At 34.6% G+C, this 21809-nt stretch overlaps 1 protein-coding gene across 2 annotated transcripts in view; it reads right to left on the reverse strand.

Moving 5' to 3' along the window:
- Nucleotides 1-11900: 11900 nt before the first annotated feature.
- The window catches only part of mon2 (Mon2 homolog, regulator of endosome-to-Golgi trafficking), a 183599-nt gene continuing 173690 nt past the window's right edge, over nt 11901-21809 (reverse strand). Inside the window, exons 32-36 of one of the 2 annotated variants that reach the window (XM_089233152.1) lie at nt 21101-21161; nt 17989-18115; nt 16174-16393; nt 13067-13149; nt 11901-12737 (exon numbers count right to left, since the gene is read on the reverse strand). In XM_089233152.1, coding sequence (XP_089089278.1) covers nt 12574-12737; nt 13067-13149; nt 16174-16393; nt 17989-18115; nt 21101-21161 — 655 coding nt within the window. In that variant the 3' untranslated portion in view covers nt 11901-12573. The remainder of the gene's footprint in view (nt 12738-13066; nt 13150-16173; nt 16394-17988; nt 18116-21100; nt 21162-21809) is intronic. The other variant, XM_089233151.1, reaches the window with a different exon arrangement.

Consider the following 21809-nt stretch of genomic DNA (forward strand, 5'->3'; position numbering starts at 1 on the left):
TTAGTAAGAGCGGTAAAATAGTTCTAGACCAAAAGGCAGAACAATTTCTTTAAACGGGACAGCTTCAAAAGCGGAATTTATGGCCACGAGCGTTTTTATTTGTACACTTGTGTGCAGCTTCGTCCTAAAAAAATATGTTGATTACAGAAGGTCCCATAGACTGTAGCCATGTCAGCCTCCCACCGGGGTCGTTTGTAGTAGGGGCGGCACGTGAGCCTTTGCACCCGGGTGGCAGGTAAGTTCGAGCATCCCCTGCCCATGTCCTAGGGCTGGAGCCCTGTCAGCCCTTCCCTTGTGGGGCCGATGACTGGCCTTCAATATAAAATTTTTCTATTCTACAAATTTACTTCGATAAGTTAAAACCTCTCCTGAATTAGGCGGGGGTGGTTCATTAATACAGGAGAGGTAAGAAGAAAATATAGTCGAAAGGGGTCTTATTGGTAAAGAGGTTTCTTACTAGGGTTCCGCAGGATCAAAAGCGTTCAAAAACACATTTAAACTTCTAAAAATTTTCGTAAATGGTGCACTGAATTTATGCACAGTGCATGGATAGGGAGGGACGGCTCCAGGGCTGCGAGACCCGCACTTGGGCGCCAACACGGGAGGTCCGCCAAATCAAGGGTAAGGAAAAAAATAATTACGGAAAAATTTTAAAAAAAGTTTTGTCTTAAATTAAAACTGGATGCAGTGAAACCTCGATATAACGATACTCTGTGGACCAAGAAAAAATATTGTTCTAAAAAGATTACCGTTATTTCGAGAGGCAGCTGTTTAACGTCAGAGTACAGACATTTCCAAACAAGACTTGCAAAAATATCGTTGTAGAGGGATTCATCGTCACATCGAGTATCGTTGTGGCGAGTTTTCACTGTATAATTTAAATGGATTAATTTACGAAGAAAAAATTAGTAATTTTTGATGGATTGAATCTAACAGGAAACTGGATATAATTATGTGTCAGTTTAAAAAGAATTGAGGGTTATAATAAGCCCGGGGCAGCACATAGGCGAATACAGGCTCTTTTAACGGGGGGAAGAGGGAATGACCGAGGATGTGTACAGTGAACGAGGGAGGAAGCGATTGTGTAACCGCGGCACATAATACAATTTTTTTAGTGAAGAGGGCATTGCCACCCTCTGTATCCTCCAATGAAGCAACGTTTCCTTCCATAATTTTTTTTCACGGACATGATTTGTCTCTGCGCGACAAGACAATCTGTCATATTCAACAATGGTAAATTTTGTAATTTTGCGTGCGCGCAGCTTAAGCAGGGTCCAGACCTACCACGCTACGTAACGCTGAACCACGCAAAAACTGGGTTTTTTAGCGGTTCAGTGAGAACCCCACCATCGCCACAGTGGTGATCGGCTGAAGTTGGTTTTCTGTAGTTTCCAACTTCGAGACGCAAATGCGAGCCGATCTCCCCGTTAAAAAGTTTTGCCACAGAAAGCAACAGACCTACAACGGTATAATTATTCAATCATTACACTCATAGTTTGAACAATTGATGGCAGGTGACAGCACTACACATAACAAACATTAAATAGAAATAAACTTCACGTTAGGTTCACAACACATACACGCATATTCCGGCATCTACCAATTAGAAGTTCCGTAGAAGCATGTGTATAAGATGCACGTACGGTTGAGTAGTAGTGGTGGTTCACCTGGGTGGGTGTTTTTGTTTGGGTTTCGTTACAGTCTCGTAACGATCAAGGGTATCACACGAACAAAAATGTTGAAATCTCTACTCTAGATTAAAAGCTAACTAAAGGCAAAAACAATTATTTTTCCACTTTTACCAAAAATAGTAGTGATGTGTATTTTATTACTAGAGCTTCTTGAAATACCACGCTGATGCCTCCGACATCTTTGAGATAGTGTTATGTCAGTATCATCACAATAGCCAATCGCTGTTCTCTATCCTTTTTCCCAATGATTTTGCAGACATCACTTGGAGTGGCAAAGATGGATGGCGATTTTTCTCTCCTTTATATATAGAGGCCCCCTATTTATTACTACTTCCAACCTCACCTATACGTCATACCGCGTTGAAGGGCTCTTTCTGATCAATAATGTCTCAAAAAAGATGATTTGAAGGGTCATTTCAATAGGTTACCAGATTCACTAAAAGATAATTATAGACAGAGAGAGACCATATATATCACCTGTATTTTCTTGTAATTTTGGCAAACACAGTTCTGACTTTCTTTATTGAAATGTTTTTTTTGTTTTTTTTTATTTTTTAACAGAGCACACTTGAATTTGAAATCTATGATAAAATTATAAGTGTGAAGATAATTTTCGTAGCTTATAAATTACAGTTGCTTGTACCAGCTTCTGCCACAGTGACACTTCACGAAAAACAGATTGGGTATACGCCTAATGTATTGTTGCCGAGGGTAAATAGTTCCCTAAATTAAATATATTTTTTGCCTATTACAGCTGTTTTTTGTGTAAGAATATAATGGTCCCTCTCAAAATATCAAAGCTTGACATTTTTAAAAATAAATTAAACAAAATTAAACAAGAAAAATAAAATATGCTTTGATTTTTTGTGATTTTAATTTGAAATGCATTTCATTATCAAATGCATTTAGCAAATTACATTATAGACATTCTTATTATACCAAATTTTATTCGCAGTCATAATAATATACAGAAAGATACAACAAGCACAGGTATTCTTTAATACATTATAAACCCAGTGAATGGCACATATTGTGCTGCAGTGATGTGATAAATTATACAACTTACAATTGGAAATAGCACTTAGGTGAGTTGGGAAATAAATCTTGAGGAAAAAAACATAAAATATAACAACAAAGCAAATGCTCTATAAAATGTTTGAACCAAAATATTGAAAAATGATATATGAAACACAAAAACTTACTGAAATAATTCTGTACAAAAAAGATATACAAATAACAAAAACTTTACAATCTATAATTTCATTTTAATATTATCAAACTTAAAAAATATCTTGAGAAGACTATAACACAAAATATATAGAATACATATATATATATATATATATATATATATATATATATATATATATATATACGACCATATAGAAAACTATGATTTAATTTTTTTCTCGGTATCTATTAGTTGCCTAAAATGAAATAAATAAAAAATGCACAAACAATTAACTTAAAAAAAAAACATACTTTTCTTGAATATTTTTGAGCAAGTGCAGATTTTTTCGGACAAACTAAATTTAAAAAAGAACAACTTACATGTTTTACAGATGCATGTAAGACTTTTTTTGCACTCCTGAGAATACAACATTTGTTCTTAAATAACGTTAATTTCCTGAATTTGAACTTCTTGACAGAGTTCAAAATGTTCAAAAACACCAATTCATAAATAGATAATTCTACATGTAATTATAAATAATTTATATATATAATTTTATATTACCTCAACCTTTTTGCAGTCTTATGTCAAGGTGGACTTGACATAGGACCACATCAGAAAACAACATTACTTCATTGTTATAACAGCCCCTTACAATAATAGGAAGGCTCCTGTGAATTTGGCACCTTAACAAAACTCATTAGCTATACAAAAACAGCAAAGGGACAAACATCCAAGGGCCTTCCTCATTGCAGGGGAGGCATTATAACGTATGAACTGTACCAACGAAGTGCCAAAAAACCTCTGGACCGCAAGGGGTAAAATATAAATTTGCATACTGATGCATTAGCATTTTTGATAAGAAAAAAAGAACAACTTATACATTTTATAGATGCATATAAGACTTTTCAAAGATTTTCAATTCCAAGTCCATTCTCTAACTTTCAATCAGAGAAATTTTAGAGAGAGAGAGAAATATTTTTTCCCCTCAAAAACTTGTAATAATGATTTTGTTCAAAACTTCATGGTTTATCATAGGTATACTAAATAGAAACATTTTTTTTTTCTAAACTTAGGATTTTGAACTTCTTCAAATGAAGAAGTTCAAAATCCTAAGTTTAATCCTTGCTTTGAAGCAAGATTTAAGTCACAGAGTGAAGATTCCTTTTTAGTCTATTTTTTAATTTCAAACATTTCTAGTGTCAGGTATAGTGTGACCACAGAAAGATAGCCCTGACCTTGTATGGCCATTACGAAAAGAGAGGATTCATTCTTCAGTAGGGTGAAATGGGGAAAAAAGGACTACAGTAGCAACCTTTGAGGATTTTTATTTTCTTTTTCCTTCATTTCTCCCTACTGATGAATGAACCCACTCTATTCATCATGAAGGTCATACAAGGTCAGAAGCAATCTTTCTGTGATCACACTATATATTTTTTGAGTAAGTACAACTCATATTCTCTACCTTAAAACACAATACAGTCAGAATTGCTTATAATGAACATGGATGTTACAAATTTTTGTATTTACAAAGCTTTACAAAGCTTTTCCCATGTGCCTTCAATTTTGTATTGCTTATCTCTGTTAATTTGATTGCATATAACAAACATTGATTTCAGCAAAGTATGCCTATAACAAATTTTCAATGAGTTTTCAAACATGAATTTTTTTGCAAGCGTGTCGAAATATTCTTATCAGTAAATTTACTTTTCTACAATGTATTGGTACAACTGATAATGAATACCCCCCCCCCCCTTCTCCTGGAAGACATTATAAGATGTTCTTGAGTACTGTAAAATTCTCTTAGCTTCCTTTTTTCCCTCTCTATTAAATCCTAGTTTGCTTATTAGGAAAAAAACTGAGGTTATTTATCCCCAATTATCTAATCTCCCAAACACCCTCAGTGCACATTGGTCACTCGAGGGCCGCAACTAGAGAAGAGCAGGCAGACCTCGTGCCCTGGGCGCTGGACCCAGGGTGGGGGCACAAATTTCATTCTGAAACCTCTCCTTCAACATTACAAGGGGGCATCAAAATGCCTCTTGCCCCGGATGACCAAGCATCTAGTTGCAGCCCTGGGTCACTATTTAGCTAAGATTTGGATGTTGGTTGTGGTGATGTTATCATGTGCAAGTTAATTTTAAGAAAATTCCAAGTGCAAAACGTTATGCACTGCTTCAAACATTGAAGCTATGCAGTAGGTTGAAAGCTACAAATGGGAAAAAAAGTAAGGTATCAAAGAAATTTGGGATTCCTCAAAGTTTGCTACCTATGGAATTGCAGAGAAGATTTTCTGATGATGAACTTGAAAAATTTACAAGGGCAGAGAAGTAGCTCTTTTTAAATGGTTTGAAGTGAGATAAAAAAAAAATGTTCCAGTGGCCGGGCTCTTGATCACAGGCAGAGAGAGACAAAGATAAAGGCTGAAGGGGGGGGGGGGCATGATGATGCCAATTCATATATATGCATATATCGGCTCCGTCATCAATGCTGCCCCCTTCTCCATATCTCCTCCCATGCTTTTGATAAAAACAAAAGCATTACTTTTTCATACTTATTAGCAAAAATGATTTCAACATAAAATGTTCAAGGTCCAAAATCATATCAAGGAAAAAAACTGATTGGCAAAAACTTTTGTAGACGTTAAATTACATAAATGTTTTTAAAAAGTTGGTTTTTTTAATATATAAGTTTAATCTCTATTTATATTAAGAATGATCAGATTATTTTAAAAAAGGCTATTGTCCATTTAAATGTTTCATTTTGCTTAAACGCATCATTTTTCAAGCCTGTACAGATATAATGAATTCATTCACTGTTTTTTCCAACTTCGTTATAAATGCGCCTGACTGCATATGTAAAAATTTCAGTAACATTGAAATACAGACATTTCATTGTTTTCATCAGAAGTTTCACGTCCTTCCACTTACAATGTGTTTCTTTGCTCTCGCATTTTTATATACTTTTCTAAATAATTCTGCCTACTCTTGAATTTTTTTTTTTAATTTTATCAATATTATTCTGCATTTTTCATGTGATGGGTTTACACATACTTGATTGGAAATTTTCAGGGAAGTAGATAATCAATTTATTCCATTTTGGTTTGAGTACCATGTGGAACATTCTGTTTTAGGGCTATGTTAACGGGGAAATAATACCAATGAATTAGAGGAAATGGTCTCAGAACATAGGCTAACGTGCATGTATGTATCTTCTTCATCTTATTTGCTCCTAAGCTTTGACTACAGTAAGGAGGAAAGAGATATCTAACAATTGACCATATGATCTTGTTGACCTAGGCTCCCTGTTAAGACTAGCTTGATATTTCTCCACAGGTTGCTCAGTGGACAGAATGGTGAAATATCTGATCAATTCAGATATGAATAGTGATAAGGTCAAACACAAAGATCAGCGAGATCATATGGACGATTGTGTTAGCTATTTCTTTCCTCCAAAGATCACACCTATTGTGTTTCAAAATTACATAGACTTTAAAAAATTATTTATTTGTCATTTACATAGGCAATAACATCTAAGAATACACAGGGCAATTCAAAACTCTTGCTACCAACTCTGGGGGGGGGGATAACACCTAAATATGAATTTTTCATCCCTTAATAAGTGGTCAAATACTAAGCTTTAAAAGGTCAAACTTTTTGATAAGACATATTAAAGACACTAATTTTTATGATGAGGCCCTCGGAGGGGTATTTCAATGGGAGTGGCTTACACAAAAAAAGTCAAGGGACGAGAGACCTTTTTTTGGGGGAAAAGGGGGCCATGAAATGAGCCCATCGTGTCCAAATCAATCTGAGCATAAATGTGGTGTTTAAATAATTTTACATTTCATGGCAAAAACAGGTCTGCTTCATAATGCTGGAACTACATCATGTACCCACGGATTGTTGAAGCACATAATTATAAACAACAAACTTGGAAGGTACTTTATATAAAATGTTAAATTATGATATCTCGCCAACCTTGGCTCTAACTTGGAGACCGTTTATGTTATACCACCAAATCAGTTTGTTTTGTTGCCAGTCGATGTGTGTACTCCTGGAGCGTAAGTTGTGTACATGAGTGAGCATTATTTAATTTCCTCTTTTGTTTCATTTTCTAATAATTAAAGTTTATTATTAGTTATGTCGATTGTATTGTGCTTCGAACTCTGTTACACCTCACATTTGTGAATCGAAAGAGGTTATTGGCTCCAGGTCACATTGTCACAGCATGATTGATCGTTCGACGGAAGTGAAACCACATGGCTCTGGTGGACACGAGGTTCCAGATCGACAGATTGCACTGTCAAAAAGATTAGACAAGATGGAAGATGTCCACAACGCTACTGTTGAATACCCATGAACTTTTGGATTTCGTAACAGGAGAGAAAGTACCTCCGAAGGAAAATGAAAGTTCATCGCTCGCAAAGGCTGCAGAGTTTCGTCAATCCAAAAAGTACTTTGACGTAAGCAGAGCTGCAACTAGGGAGGAGCAAGTGGATCTGGTGCCAATTGGGCAATTTGCCTGCTGTGGAATTGTATTTGTATTGCACGTGCCCGATTTGAAATATCAGCTCTTCTCCATAACGCATGCTCTGAAGACAAATCTGTGTGTAATTTTTGTGAATAGATTTTGCTACATAAAAAAAGCAATGCATGACTGTTGCAGTTGGAGAAAAATCAAATAATGGATTGTTCGTCACGAACATGGTAATCATAGAACCTAAAGTGTCTGTACCGGTACTCATTTCAAATTCGAGTGACACTCTCCAGTTAATGCACAAGAGGTTGGTGCATCAAAACAAAATACTCAGTAAAAAGTTTCTCAAGAAGCAGGGAATTTTTGTGTGCTAGTGCCACTGAATTATGTGTTGGGTGTGCGTATGGGAAGTTCCACAGAAAATCATTCAAGTCTCAAATGATTATAGCAACACTACCTGGTGAACAAATCAACGCTGATGTTGTAGAACCCATGGAAAAAGCCTACATTGGGGGGTTCTTGTTTCATGCTGATTATGAAAGACAATTGCATCAAGTTTTGTCATGCCTTCTTGTTGAAAGCTAAAAGTGAAGTGGCTTTGTGCTTCGAGACTTTTCTTAACAAAATTAAAATGGCAGGTCATGTTGCAAACCAATTTGTGTGATTCGGGAGCTGAATTTGAAAATAATGCAGTGAAGAAAATTTTCATTGACTGTGGTATTGAGATGCAAATGTTCATGGTTAAAACACCTGAACAAAATGGGATGGCTCAAAGGGAAAATTGTATAATTGTTGAAGCAGACAGGGCCATGGTTCATCATAAGCAATTTCCTAAGAAACTTTTTTTTTTTTTTTTAACCGAGCACAACTCAGGTCTATCGCCATAGACAATTTACTACCTAGTGAGTTGTGCCGGAATTGTAAGTGTGTGTACCTAACAGTCTGAGTGTGTATCTAGTGTTGTGTATGATTTTTCAGTGCTGCCATCTATATCTCGGAAGTAAAGTGAGTGATGTGTGGTGACTGAATATTTGTACTGTTTGTAGGCCTGTTGCTCTCTGTGGCGGGACTTTTTAACGGGAAGATCGGCTCGCATTTGCGCCTCGAAGTTGGGAACCACAGAAAACCAACTTCAGCCGACCACCACTGTGGTGACGGTGGGGCTCGAACCCGGGTCCCCGCGATGCGAGTCCGTCACTATGACCACTCGACCACCACAGCGGCTTCCTAAGAAACTGTGGGCAGAGGTGTGCAATACTGTTGTTTGTTCTCAACCACAAAGGTCAGACTCCAGTAGGTAGTAAAACACTGTATGAGTTGTGGCCAAGCCAGACAATTTTAATTTCAAACGTCTACGAGTGTTTGGTACGAGGTGTTGTGCTCATCAACCAAAACAAAGGCGTCAAAAGTGAGACAAAGTCTGTGGTAGGAGTGTTTGTTGGTTACCCAGGCTCATGATGGATATCCTGTGTTCATACCATCTAAAAATACTATAGAATTGAACTTTAACGTTATTTTCTGCAAAGAATCATAACTCAAACCAGAAATTGTAGATTTCATTGAAAATTGTGATGAGTGCAGTGATGAAGATGACAACATCCAAGTGTCCCTGAGGACTGATGATGAATGCCAAGAAGAGCTAGAAATTGTCGAAAGGCAGTACCCTCTTGGAGAATGCAGATCACCTTTTTTTACAGAAAACTATATGCTCTTGGTCAGTACCTTGACTGGTGCTAGCACTCCTACCAATTATAGTGAAGGCGTAAGTTCGCCTGACACAAAAATGTGGCATGCTATGGAAGAAGAAATGAGGTCTCACGAAGGGAATTGAACCTGGGAACTGACAGAACTTCCGACCGGAAAAAAAGGTTTTCAACAACAAGTGGGTGTAAAAAATCAAAACAAAAGCAGATGGATCGCTTGACAAGGTGAAAGCTAGGCTTGTCACAAGAGGTTTTGCTCAGATAAGAGGTCAAGGTTATGATGAAATGTTTTCACCCATTGCTCGTTTTGATACCTGACAGTGTTCCCAGTGTTGCGGCTTCGCATAAATTGTATCTTCAAGAATTCAATGTGAAAAAAGTTTTCTGTATGGATTTCTTGATGAAGAGATTCATATGCGACAACCAGAAGGATATGTGATGGCTCTAGTTGAGTGTGTCATCTGATACGTTTGCTTTATGGACTAAAGCAAGCTCCTCTATGCTGGAATCGTTGATTCGTGTAATTCATCACAAAGTTGAATTTTCAACAGTCTCAGGCTGATCCATGTTTGTTTACAAGAAAGACTGAGAAAGAGATGCTCATCATCGCTTTCTAAGTTGATGACAGACTGGTAGCTGGATCAAGCAAGTCAGAGATCGACAAGCTGATCGCTGATCTGAAGCAAGAGTTCAAGATAAATGATGGTCCACTAGACTCATTCTTGGGTGTCCAAGTTCAACAGAAAGAAAATTCTGTATTTCTTCTCAAGCCTGAGGTATTTCATACCTCAAGGCTTGTATACTGAGAAAATCCTGCATCGTTTTGGTATGGAGCAAGCTAACCCAGTAGCTATTCCATGTGGAACCACTAAAGCTTAAGAGGGAGCTGATCCTGTCAATACTCTCTATAGAGAAGCAGTTGGGTGTTTACAGTATCTAGCGGTGGCTGCTTGCCCGGATATAGCTTTTGCTGTAACTTTTGTGCCTTGAACTTTGTGTAAACCAACAAAGGATTACTGCATTCGCGTAAAAAGATACCTTTGTGGTGTCACTGATTTAGTCCTGATGTATCGTTCATCTCTCAAACTTGTGTTTTCAGTGATGCAGATCATGCTGATGAGAAAACTTGATGGTCAACTATATTCTCTTTGAATCCATGATGAATGGTCTCTTTGTATTCAGGTGCTGCTATCACCTGGTGGTGAAGTGAATGCAGTGGTTGAAGCAATTGTTCAAAGAGCTAATCAAATTTTTTGACATTCCATTCCTATATGTTGACAACCAAAGTGCTATGAAGCTTGTGCAAAGTCCATAATTTCATTGCAGATCAAAGCATATTGATGTTTGATTTTATTCAGTGCTTGAAAAATGTGAAAATAAAATGTAATGTCTGTGATGTATGTACCATCGCGAGATCAAAGGGCAGATATCATGACAAAGCCATTGTCAAAAATAATTTTAAATTGTATTCGTAAAGGTATTTGGCTTCACATTGGGAGGGAATGTTGAATTACAATATCTTGCCAACCTTGGTTACCACGTATGTTATACCACCATATTGGTTTGTTTTGCCACCAGACGATGTATGTAACGCCCAAGTGGTGCAGAGGTAAGATACTCGTCTTCAGTTATGAAGGTTATTGTCAAAGTCCACAGGTTCAAATCCGGGCATAGAACATTAGAAACAAGTTCTTTACCTACTGAGCCTGAGGCAACCACCGGTAGATGGCGCCTTCATTCCCCACCCAACTCTACTGGTTGGAAATTGCCGTATGGAGACATATGACTGGAGTTGGTGCGTGGTAAAGTAGTCGATATGTGTACTCACGGAGAGTAAGTTGTGTACGTGAGTGAGCGTTACGTAATTTCCTTTTCTGTTACACTTTATAATCATTTAAGTTAATTATTAATTATGTCAATCATATTGTGCTTTGAACTCTGCAACACCATGCATTTGTGAATCACAAGGAAAAAAAATATATAGTCTTTGGTAAAGTGCTCTTATACACTTTTTCAAAAACACCCTCTTCTGCCTTTATTACTGCAATTCAACCATACATTTTATGACAAAAATGCTTGTTATGCTTGCACATTTAAGCATCCTCCCTTAAAGTTTTTACCAAGAGTTTTGATTTCATTTATATTAATAAAATCATAATAAGATTACATCTTTATTATACAAAAAAAAATTATGAACACTTCATGAGTTCATTTGTGTTACCAGCCACAAATTAAAGATGTGCAATAATTTAAAGATTTATTATAATACTTCTGGAAGAGAATTGTATATAATTATATAAAAATTTCACTATTTCATGAAAAATACTAAGTAGATTGAATTGATTTGAAATCATAACATGAATAATAGTAACAAAATGTATGTACACACCATAATATTGGCAAAAAAGAAGAGAGATGTGTTAATATTTTCATTATTTAAAATAGTGTCGAGTAGAAAGAGTGTTATTGAACCACACTTTTTCACCAAAAAAAAAAAAACATGAATAAATACCAATTCCATTCATTCTAAGCATCACCTGGCTACAAAGCACATTTTAAAATGTTACAAAAGCTATAAACCATGCAAAATACCAGAAAAGTAGTAAAAACAATTCATTACATTTGAAAAAAAATTATATACTGCTTCAATAGCATACAGTACTTATATAAGCATTAAATATTTAATCAAACTTTGGAGAACTTGGCCATTTCCTATGCCCTACATTTTGCACAGATAATGATGGTGTGAATGAATTCTATATATTATTGCTCGTCTTAATTTGTCACAATACTATGATTTGTGTGTTTATATTAAAAATCACATGCAATATTTTTATAAACACATTTTTTTTTTTTCAATTTCTAGTGTTGGGATGAAACATGTCTTTTATCCACTGACCAAATTTTTAATTATAATATATAGATACATACTGATGTTGAAAATCATACACCAATATGTAGATAAAAGAAGACAGAAAAACCAAAATCTTGAATTATGTAAGACTTAGTTAATTAATTAATTGAATATAGGCAAGACTTAATTTACATAAAGTTGAAGAAAGTTCAATTATAAACTTTTGCACGCCATCTTCAAATATGTTTTTTCTTGTATGTTTTATGTTCAATAAATTGGATTCAGTGATAAACATTAATGTATAAGCTATGATACTCTATTTTTATATTGAATATTTATTGCTTTTTATATAATATTGTGATCTCTGATTGGCAGGTAGATCTCTTATATAGTCTATGTACAGCATATTCAAAACATGTTTCTGTTAAAAAAATATATTTTTTCGGGTACCCAAAAATATGCTGTCAAGTATTCAAAATTACCAGCATCAAGTTTTGAGACAATATATTATACATGGCATGAAACATATGTGTTGAAATGAGGTTCTTGCAGGACATAATATGGTGTAAAAAATGAAATATTTTCAGAGCATAATAATAAAAACTGGTGAAGAAATACCACAAACTTCTATCACACTATGCATATCTCAGTTATATACATTTTTTGTTATTTCTTTCAACGAGAGCCACCATTCATTACACGATTTGGTGCCACAAGTAAGGCTGAATACTCATGCAAAACCTCTCGAAGTGATCGACATACTTGACTTGATGTGGATACCGTACATTCAACAAGATGAGGATATAAGGCTATCAACTGTTCCCATACTGTCCACTCCACTAGTTAGGAAAATAAGAAAAGAACTCATCTAAGACAAAATACTATGTACAAATATATAATTTTGAATTTAAAAACAAATTCATATTTTCCTTAGATCATTTTTATCTCACTGAAGTCATTTTCTGCACACAGTGGCTAATTAGACTTGGAGCTACAATTATCTGTGATAGCCAAAAAATTTGTAAGCTAAGGCATTCATTAGCCAAGGTATCGCTGTACTAAAAAATATTTCAATCAAGCCCCAAACCCATAGCTATAGAGAAACAATACATTGGTAATAACAATTGAAAAAAATAAATTTGAATTTTTCATTTAAAGGAATGACAACCTTTTTCTGGTTCAGCTTTTTTGAGTGATCGAGCAAGAGTAGCCACAGCTTTTAGAACAAATGAGATTTCTGACATCCTATGCCTAAAAAGCAAAGGAAAAAAAGGAGGAGGAAAAATCAATGATATTGTGCAGTATATAAATATAAATGAAAAATGTGTATGCTGTACATGGTCCAGGCTCTATAGAGTATTGTCAATTTAAGTCATTAAAAAAATATGTGTAAAGGAAAAACATTTTATGGCACTCTGACTTTCTATGAATATTGAAAATATAATTTAAAAAAGGACTAGAACGTAACAGATTTATCGGACAAAAATATCAAGAACTTTGTGAAGTGAACTATAGAAATAGATTAGTGTATTTCGAGGCATCAGATTTCTTGTTTTTTATTTACATATCTATCCAATTATAATACCATATGAGGTCACTCCTCCCCTAACTTTCATCTCCAAAATGGTTGAATGTGATCTTATATTAGAGAAAAATTATCATATTTGGATACCCATCTGGTACACCATATTTGTATGGACATACCTTTGAATTTTTTTATGATCCAAGAAACTGATAGAATCTATCAATCACCACAAAGAATGAACATGCTTTTCATAGTGTTTTTTTGAGGAATGATATCTCAACCACTGTTTCCAGTAAGCTATGTGCATAAGTGTGGAAACGCTCCAGCATGTTAAAAATTTTCAAATACACCATTAGCATATACGATAGTATTTTACTATATTGTCACACTGGGTAAAGTAAAGAAAAAAAGTCAGTGCGTATGAGAAAAATTACAGCGAAAGTCGATCTGAACCATTGTTTCTGTGATTACAGTAAAAAGAAATAAACCATTAAAAAAATCATATGAAGAGGCAGTAAGTGGCTGTTGATGGAAACTTGTTCTCTTATGTCAACCAACAAAGTAAAAAAAAACCATAACAGTTGCTATTACAGTAGATTAAAGGAAGTACAACAGTATACATACTCATAAAAATCAGAAACTATTGCGAAATAAAAGTACATTCTGAACACACTTTATGGAATCCAGTATGATTGAAAGATGAAGATAAATTTAAGACAAAAACCCAGTATATCCTCAAGAAATATGCACATAAGCATGTGAATATGGGGCATGTGAATAGTATTCAAACTGTATACAATGGTTAAGTTTACAGCTGTAATTACCACGATGATCAATTGGTAATCCATTTCTTCAAGTAGTAGATGTGTGAGTAGAAGCAGCTTGTGGAATTGGATAGAATTGCTGTTGTAGGATAGGTCACAGTAGGTTATGGTGAATGGGGAATTGGACAGGAGTCCCTCAAAGACGTGTCCACATACTTTTTCACTTACTTTTGATACACTTAGTCAGGGTGTTGATTGGGTTGTTAAAAAAATTGGCAGATGATGTGAAACTAATGGGTGCAGTCAGGAATCGGTGTATTCGAGAAGAGTTCAAGGTGAAATCATATAAAAGTCTCAGAATTTGCTATTCATTATTTCTTCATGGTCTTTATGTACTGGGTAATTAAGCTGCGGTTCAGGGTTGTATACATTACAGGATTAACATGACATGTTCTGCCAAACAAAAGGGAGGTGATAGATGAGTCCGATTGGAACATGAAACACTCTACCAACCCTGTCCTATCTCGAAGGACAGGGTTGGTTAAGTCTTCTGGCGAAGACTTAATTTCTTCGAGGGAAACCTGCATTAAAAAACTTGATTAACCACTCTTGGGGACCACCTCTACAATAAGGAAATTGAACATTTAACCATATTTTAAATAATTTTTATTTTGCTGATAATGTGGCAACAGTAGCAGTAGGTAGTTATAAGGTGTTATGGGTTCTTACTGTTAAACACAAAGGTGAAATTGGCAGTGCCACAACTAGACACTTTGTCACCCAGGACAAGATAGAATTTTGGCGCCCCTTGCATGTAGAGGAAGCAGTTAAAGGGTGAATTTGGTACCCAGAGGTAGGTTCAGGTTCAGTGTCCGGGGCACCAGGCCCGCCTGCTCCCCCCCCCTAGTTGCGGCCCTGAAAATTGGGTACGTTTGGTGTGGTCCAAAAAGTTTGGTACAAAAGGTACTAAAGGTGTTAGGTCCTTCTTTACCTTCTGAAAAAAAAACACAAGGGACAGGTTTCATTACAAAAATTCATTTCATAACCAAGTCATCCTTTACAACATGGTACATGTCACTATTACAGCACGATAATGACCATAAATATAGCTCAAATTTGTTAGATATTATTTAAAAGGCAACAAAATCAGAGTTTTATGTTTTGTTCCAACATAAAAGTAAATTAATTTTTTTCTGAATTTAAAAAGTTTATGTTCCATAGAAAAATTTAATTAAAATTAATTTTATTAAAAGATTTCATTAAAAAATTTAAATAATAATTTTGCAAACATATTTATGGTTGCCAAAAGACTTTTGAAAAAGTTCAAAAACTTTTGTGTCAATTGTTTATGTCCTATTTTTTTTTTCACCATTATGGTGTTAAAGTGTACACTCTAATTTACTATTTTGCAAATAGAGCACAGGTTCACCCTAATAAGTGGTAATTAATTTGTGATATTGCAATTAGTATTTCTCAGATACTAGGTGATATCAACAAGTGTCTAAATTTTTGTGATGCACTGTATTTCTTTCAGCCACTGAGTTTGACAATTAGCCTGTGGTGGCTATGAACTTGCATAATCAGAAAAAGACAACCAAATTGTCTTTTCTTACGCCTCTGCACATATTTTAAACTAACACTTGCTATCAAGAAAACTTACATGCCACTATGAAGACCATTTTCTCAAAAAATATCAACTTGACACTGATTAAAAAATTAAAAAGCAATTAGACATAAATTAGACAACAAAGCTATGAATAACTAAGCACTGGATAGCCCCTTAACAACTGTGAATATGGATGAGGGTAGTATTTGAATTCACAAAAACATAAATGAATCGATACACTATTCAACTATATGAGGTTTTTTAAAAAAAACCCTTTTTTTTGACAGTGTGTTTATAACCACTGGTCTTAGTACCAGATAACTTAAATACAAGCTAGAATTTGTTACTTCAACTATTTACTGATTTACAAATTTTTTAACCTGGGTAAAGGACATTTTCCACTCAATCTTTCATCTTCGGCATATTTACAAATGACTTCTTGAAATCGATGCAACAAAGATGTAACAGCTAATAGATTTACTACTTCATTGTCTTCATTCAAATGTCCCATCTCATGACCAAAGAATGAGAAGTGAAGTAAAGTTTCAAAACATGCTTTTGCAAATTCTTCTCTCAACAGTTTCCGGCTTGATTCTGATTCTAAAAAAGGAACAAATATAAACCACAATCACAAAAATAAATTTGATTTCCTGGAATATTATAATACAATATGTAATCTAATAATTTGTCTTAGTCTTGCAATGCATATTTATGCTTATTTAAAAATTTGGTTTATAAATATACGTAATGTATACTTAATAAACATAAACATAAGGAATATCTGAAATTTATGAACATTAGATTACTAAAGCCAAAAAACACCAAACATATTAATCAGTTGAATCTGCTTATAACAAAGCAAAAGAAAGAAGCAAAAACATTGTTATGTGCAACCTTCATTAAACCCACACTGGAATACTTTAATCAAAATTAAATATATTTTGCATGCATGATACTTAATTTTTACTAATTTAAGTATCTTTAACAAGTATAAACTGAAATAAATAATAAAATACAATAAAAAAAATGAAGGAATAAAAATTTTGTCTCAGGCTGTCATGGTCAGCGTTCATATATGTAGTTTTTGGATTGTTAGGCAAATGGTCCAAGAAATTTACTTCCTGAAATTTCACCCACATCTGTGGCAGGCCTATTTCTCAAGCCAATCAGACAGCTTAGATATGTACATGAGGAGAACCAGAAGATGCCTTTCTTGCTTGTCGTAGAGACCAACACGTTATTAAACCTTCAAAGATGCCTGTCAAAATCAAAATTGGATTTGAGGGAGGGCTTTGAATAATGAATCATTTATACTGGCATCTGCTGCCTGCTTCATCAGCATTGATTTGCTGCCTGTTCTGAGTGGCTTTCTTGCAAGCTCAAATCTGCCATAAGCATGGGTCACTTCAATATTCTCCATATGACTCAAAATTGTAGTATTATTTAAAACTTTACACTTTGGCCTTCAGTGGAGCGCAATACAAATCCTAACATGTTTTACGTAACTCATCTGTGAGATTTATAATTAAATTTTTGCTTAGGCTCAAGGGAAAGCCTTATCAAACAACTCTTCACTCAAACAAGGCTATATTTGTGTTTTTAAGTAATTTTTTAATATTTCCTTGCAATTTCCCAACAACAAAATTTGAACATACAAGTTTTCCCCACCCTTCCTTTGTCACAAAAAATAGGTGCTTCATCTCACAGATTAGATGCGTCACACCAAAGGTTCACAACTTCAATAATTTTTTTTAAACCAACACTGTTAAATTTGCATAGAACTAATGAGACAAGTCAAACACAAATACTCCCCATTGAGCATCATCACTTCTCAGGTAAAACAGTAGTAAATAATTCTATTATAACGAAGACAAGAGTTGCAGGCAGCTTCTACAAATGTAAGCTGCTTTTTACAAAAAGTTTCAGGCTCTCTCCCATCATTAAAATTATTTTCAACTGAGTACAGTGTATATATTGGTTATCACAATCATGTTTTTCTGAGGAATAAAAGGCATAAGTACTAACTATGACGATTTTTAGCATAGTGACTTCCAGACTTTTAACAAACAAAATAGATGTGGGTATTGTATACCTTAATGTACCAAAAGAAAAAAAAGTATATATACTGGCTTATTACTATTATGAATTATTTATTTTTCATAACGAAAAAAGTTCATTTTAGTACACGTACATACCAACAGGGGATAGACCTGTAGCAGAATGTATGGATCCACGGTTGAGCAAAGTCATGATTTGAATTAGAAACTTGCGGGGCAGTTGATTAGCATAAGGCAATATTGCATCTCTCATTAGCTGCACAATCTATGAATAAAATTTTAGTTGTAGTAAATAAGCAATAAGCAGTAAAGATTATCTTAGGGAACAGTAGATCAATTTTGCCCAGAATATTAAGACGTCACCAACGAATAAGGCAAATACATGAAAAATACAAAAACTCCTAATGCATTTTGATATACAATGGGTGTCATCTTCAAAGGAAAAAAATATTTAACCACTAATCACAACGACCGAGGATCCCACTTCGGTTGGATACCAAACCTTAACTCTCGCTTGTTCAGTGGAAACAAAGTATGTCCATTCACTTCAAACGTTGTGGTCAAAAATTCTGATGACACCCAATGTGTGTCAAAATGCATTAGAAGTTTTTGTATTTTTTGTGTATTTGCCTTATTCATTTATTTCCTTACTAAGTTGCAGCTAATTAAAGTTGAAGTACTCTTTTTGATGAAAAATGGTGGCCACACGCAAAATGATTTCATATACAAATAACCTTGACCAAACATATTCGTCAGAAATACCCTAACAACTCCCAATTTTGTCACTGAATGAAATCTCTGGAATATCGTATTGGTTAACTCTTTTTTCTTTTTTTTTTCTTAGAAATTGACTGGAATGATGCATTTTTAGATAAGGAAGATAACTGAAAATCATAAAATTTGATGTTCCATAACTTGGTCTGTTTTGGTTGTAAAAGAATGTTTTTTTTACATGTCAGTGTATGAATTTTTTTTTTACTGGATATGAGCAGCGCTTGTAGTTCACTATTAAATAGATATCTTTAGATAGAGGTAATGTCACACAACTTATAAGATTTTTTGAGCAAAATCAAATTGATACAGAAATCTGTAACTGCCAATTCTGAATTTTCATCTAATATCTACTTCGACAAACACTGATTTCAGTGATGTATTGCAAACAAAAGACTAAATTTATCCTGAACCAGAAAACCGATATGGTTTATTGTAAGCTCTTTTGGAAACTGGTGGAATGAACAAGTTTTAGGGAAATTTGATCAATTGTAGCTGGAAGAGTGTTTTCAGAATTAGTGATTAAAGATTTTGGTGACAATTCGATTTTGAACTTTGCCAGTCTTTCACCGCTTTTAGCTCGCCATTTTTAGAGTAAATATTATAGTATTATATAAAAATATAGAGTAAATTTAGAGAGAGAAAAATTTTAATGAAATACCTCCGGATATTTCATCGAAATATCTGGTTTGAAAATGTTTGGATGAAATATCTGGTTTTAATGGCCATAAGGTGTGACCTTATGGCATTTTTTCTGCTCTTTCTAAATGTGTGCTTAGTTTGCATATAAATCTTTCAGAAACTTCACAAATTCTGGTTTTTTTCAGACTTGACACATTTTCTTCTATAATCGATTTTCCACTATGACACAAAAATGGTTTGAGATAGGACAGGGTTGGTGGGGTGTTTCATGATCCACTTGGGCTTGTCTATCAACCACTTTTGTTTGGCAGAATAGGTCACATTGACCCTGTATATTTCATAAAATTGTTACAAATTTTACCATTCAGGACCATATGAATGGTTTTTGAGAGTGCTTTATGAATGCTTTTACAAAAAAAATCCTGTTTGTACTTTTAAGGATTATATTGGTTCCTATCTCTTGTAATTTATCATTATCTGCCTGCACACTAAGAGGTGTAGCTTCCTTCTTGCTCATACTTTTTTCACTGAACTGAATGAACTGAGCACAACCAGGCTCTGTCGCTATTATGTGCTGCTTATATCCCACAGGGACAGAGCGGGAGCCATGTTTGGTGTTTGTGTCACTATTATGATATAAGTTTAACATCCCAGAGGGTGTGGAGAAAATACTTTCTGTACTGCACCATAGCTGCCATCTATACAGATCTATGTGACAATTGTTGAGAAATGCTGATTTAGTCAAGAAAATGTAGGCAAATAAAATGCATCAGGATGGCTAAAATATAATATTAAATGACGAATCACCAATAGTTGATAATTTTATTGCTGATGTTCACTTATTTAAGACCAAAAAACCATCAAGAACTGCACTAATAACTGTATGAACTTTCTTGTTCTGAACCATAGCTGAAAGGAGTTTCCCAGTTAATACCTACAAAACTGAACTTCTCTATTATTTAGATTTATATATGCTTCTTTACATATTAATATTATGTTCACACATACTGGTCGTTTCATTTTGAAATTGATAAATACAATTTTGATCTCTATTTGAAGAATAAAAACAATGACAAAAAGTTTGATTCATTTTAACCATCAATTCAATTGACATACAGTTGAATCCCATTTTAACGAATACTGTTACAGCAAAAAAATTTCATTTTAACAAACACTTTTCTAATCCCCCAGATAAGTTTACATAGGAACAATGCAGAAATCTGGAATTCCTTTATAACAAAACTTTGTCATAACGAAGTGATTTCTCCAGTCTCTTAGAGTTCGTTATAACAGGATTCGACTGTATTATCAATATCACTAGGGTTTGTCCCAACACATAAGTTTAACCCCCTTTAAGACCAGTCATGGCCCAGGTTCTGTCCCTTAGGGGGATATAAGCCATTTACCCCGAAAGGTTGGGCCAACCCAACAAAAATGATGAAACACATCTGCTCAACATTTTTTGATGTACCCAAACTTACATTTCTAATTTGAATGGGACCTACAGTCTATGTTGTGAATATCTTTTTATTTTATGTCTCTCACAGAGAGGTTGATGCCCATCACCTCATTCAGTGTGGAGTCTTTTTGCTATAGCCACAAGCAGTCACCTTGGTGCCATCTTTCTTGTACAAGTGAAAATAGTACTCCTCTGTTAAGAAAGATTCTGACAAGCAGTCAGTTTTGAAAAATTGAAAGCTCAGAACATTCTGTGCTACACTAGGTAAGTAAGACTCTGGCCCCATGCCCAACATCTGCTCATAAATCATAATGACAATATCCAGAAATAACTAATATAATAAATACTCATTAAGGTAGGATTGACAAAATAGGATACCTTGCAATCCAAGCCTTCATCATATTGTTGGTCATCAGGACACTGAATAGTCGGTGGAGTACTGAAAAAAAGTGCAAGTAAATAAAAGAAACAAGATGGTATACAAGATAAGTGAAAAAAATTCAAAACATGTGCTTACTTCATTCAATAGTCTTTGTTAAACCATGGTCATTTTACAAAAGCTAATTAGAATGGGACCTACAGCTTATAGCTAATTCTGAATGCTATATTTGCGAATACCTGACACTTAAAATAACTTTTCTGGAATATGCATAATACTGATTGATAACCAGAGAAAATTTACAACCATCTTATATCTAGAAAAGCAAGTACACAGCAGCATTGGGTTAATAAAACCAAAAAGTGTGTGTTCAGTGTCATGCATGCTTAGTAGATGTTGTGTCAGAAGGTATAATGTAAAGGAAGTTATATCGATGGGGAATAGCCACAACAGCGAGAGAAATAGATCTGTATTATTATTTTGGTTATAAGTTGGAAAAACATACCGAAAAAGTTCTGTTTCTAGTTGTCACTAGGCTTTTAATATTACCTGCATACTATTGGTAGAGTGCAAGCAATGCTTAGTGGCAGGGGTGGGATGCGAAAATGACAGAATGATTTTATAGCGGAGGAAGATTTATTTCTGTCGATGCCATAAAAATGATAAGTGCTGTGTCTAGAACCCTTTTCATATTCAAAGATAACTGAT

This window comes from Pholcus phalangioides, unplaced genomic scaffold (genome assembly GCF_987345545.1).
Source record: "Pholcus phalangioides strain wild (caught in Gottingen) unplaced genomic scaffold, Ppha-v1.0 ptg000007l_1, whole genome shotgun sequence".
NCBI lineage: Eukaryota > Metazoa > Arthropoda > Arachnida > Araneae > Pholcidae > Pholcus > Pholcus phalangioides.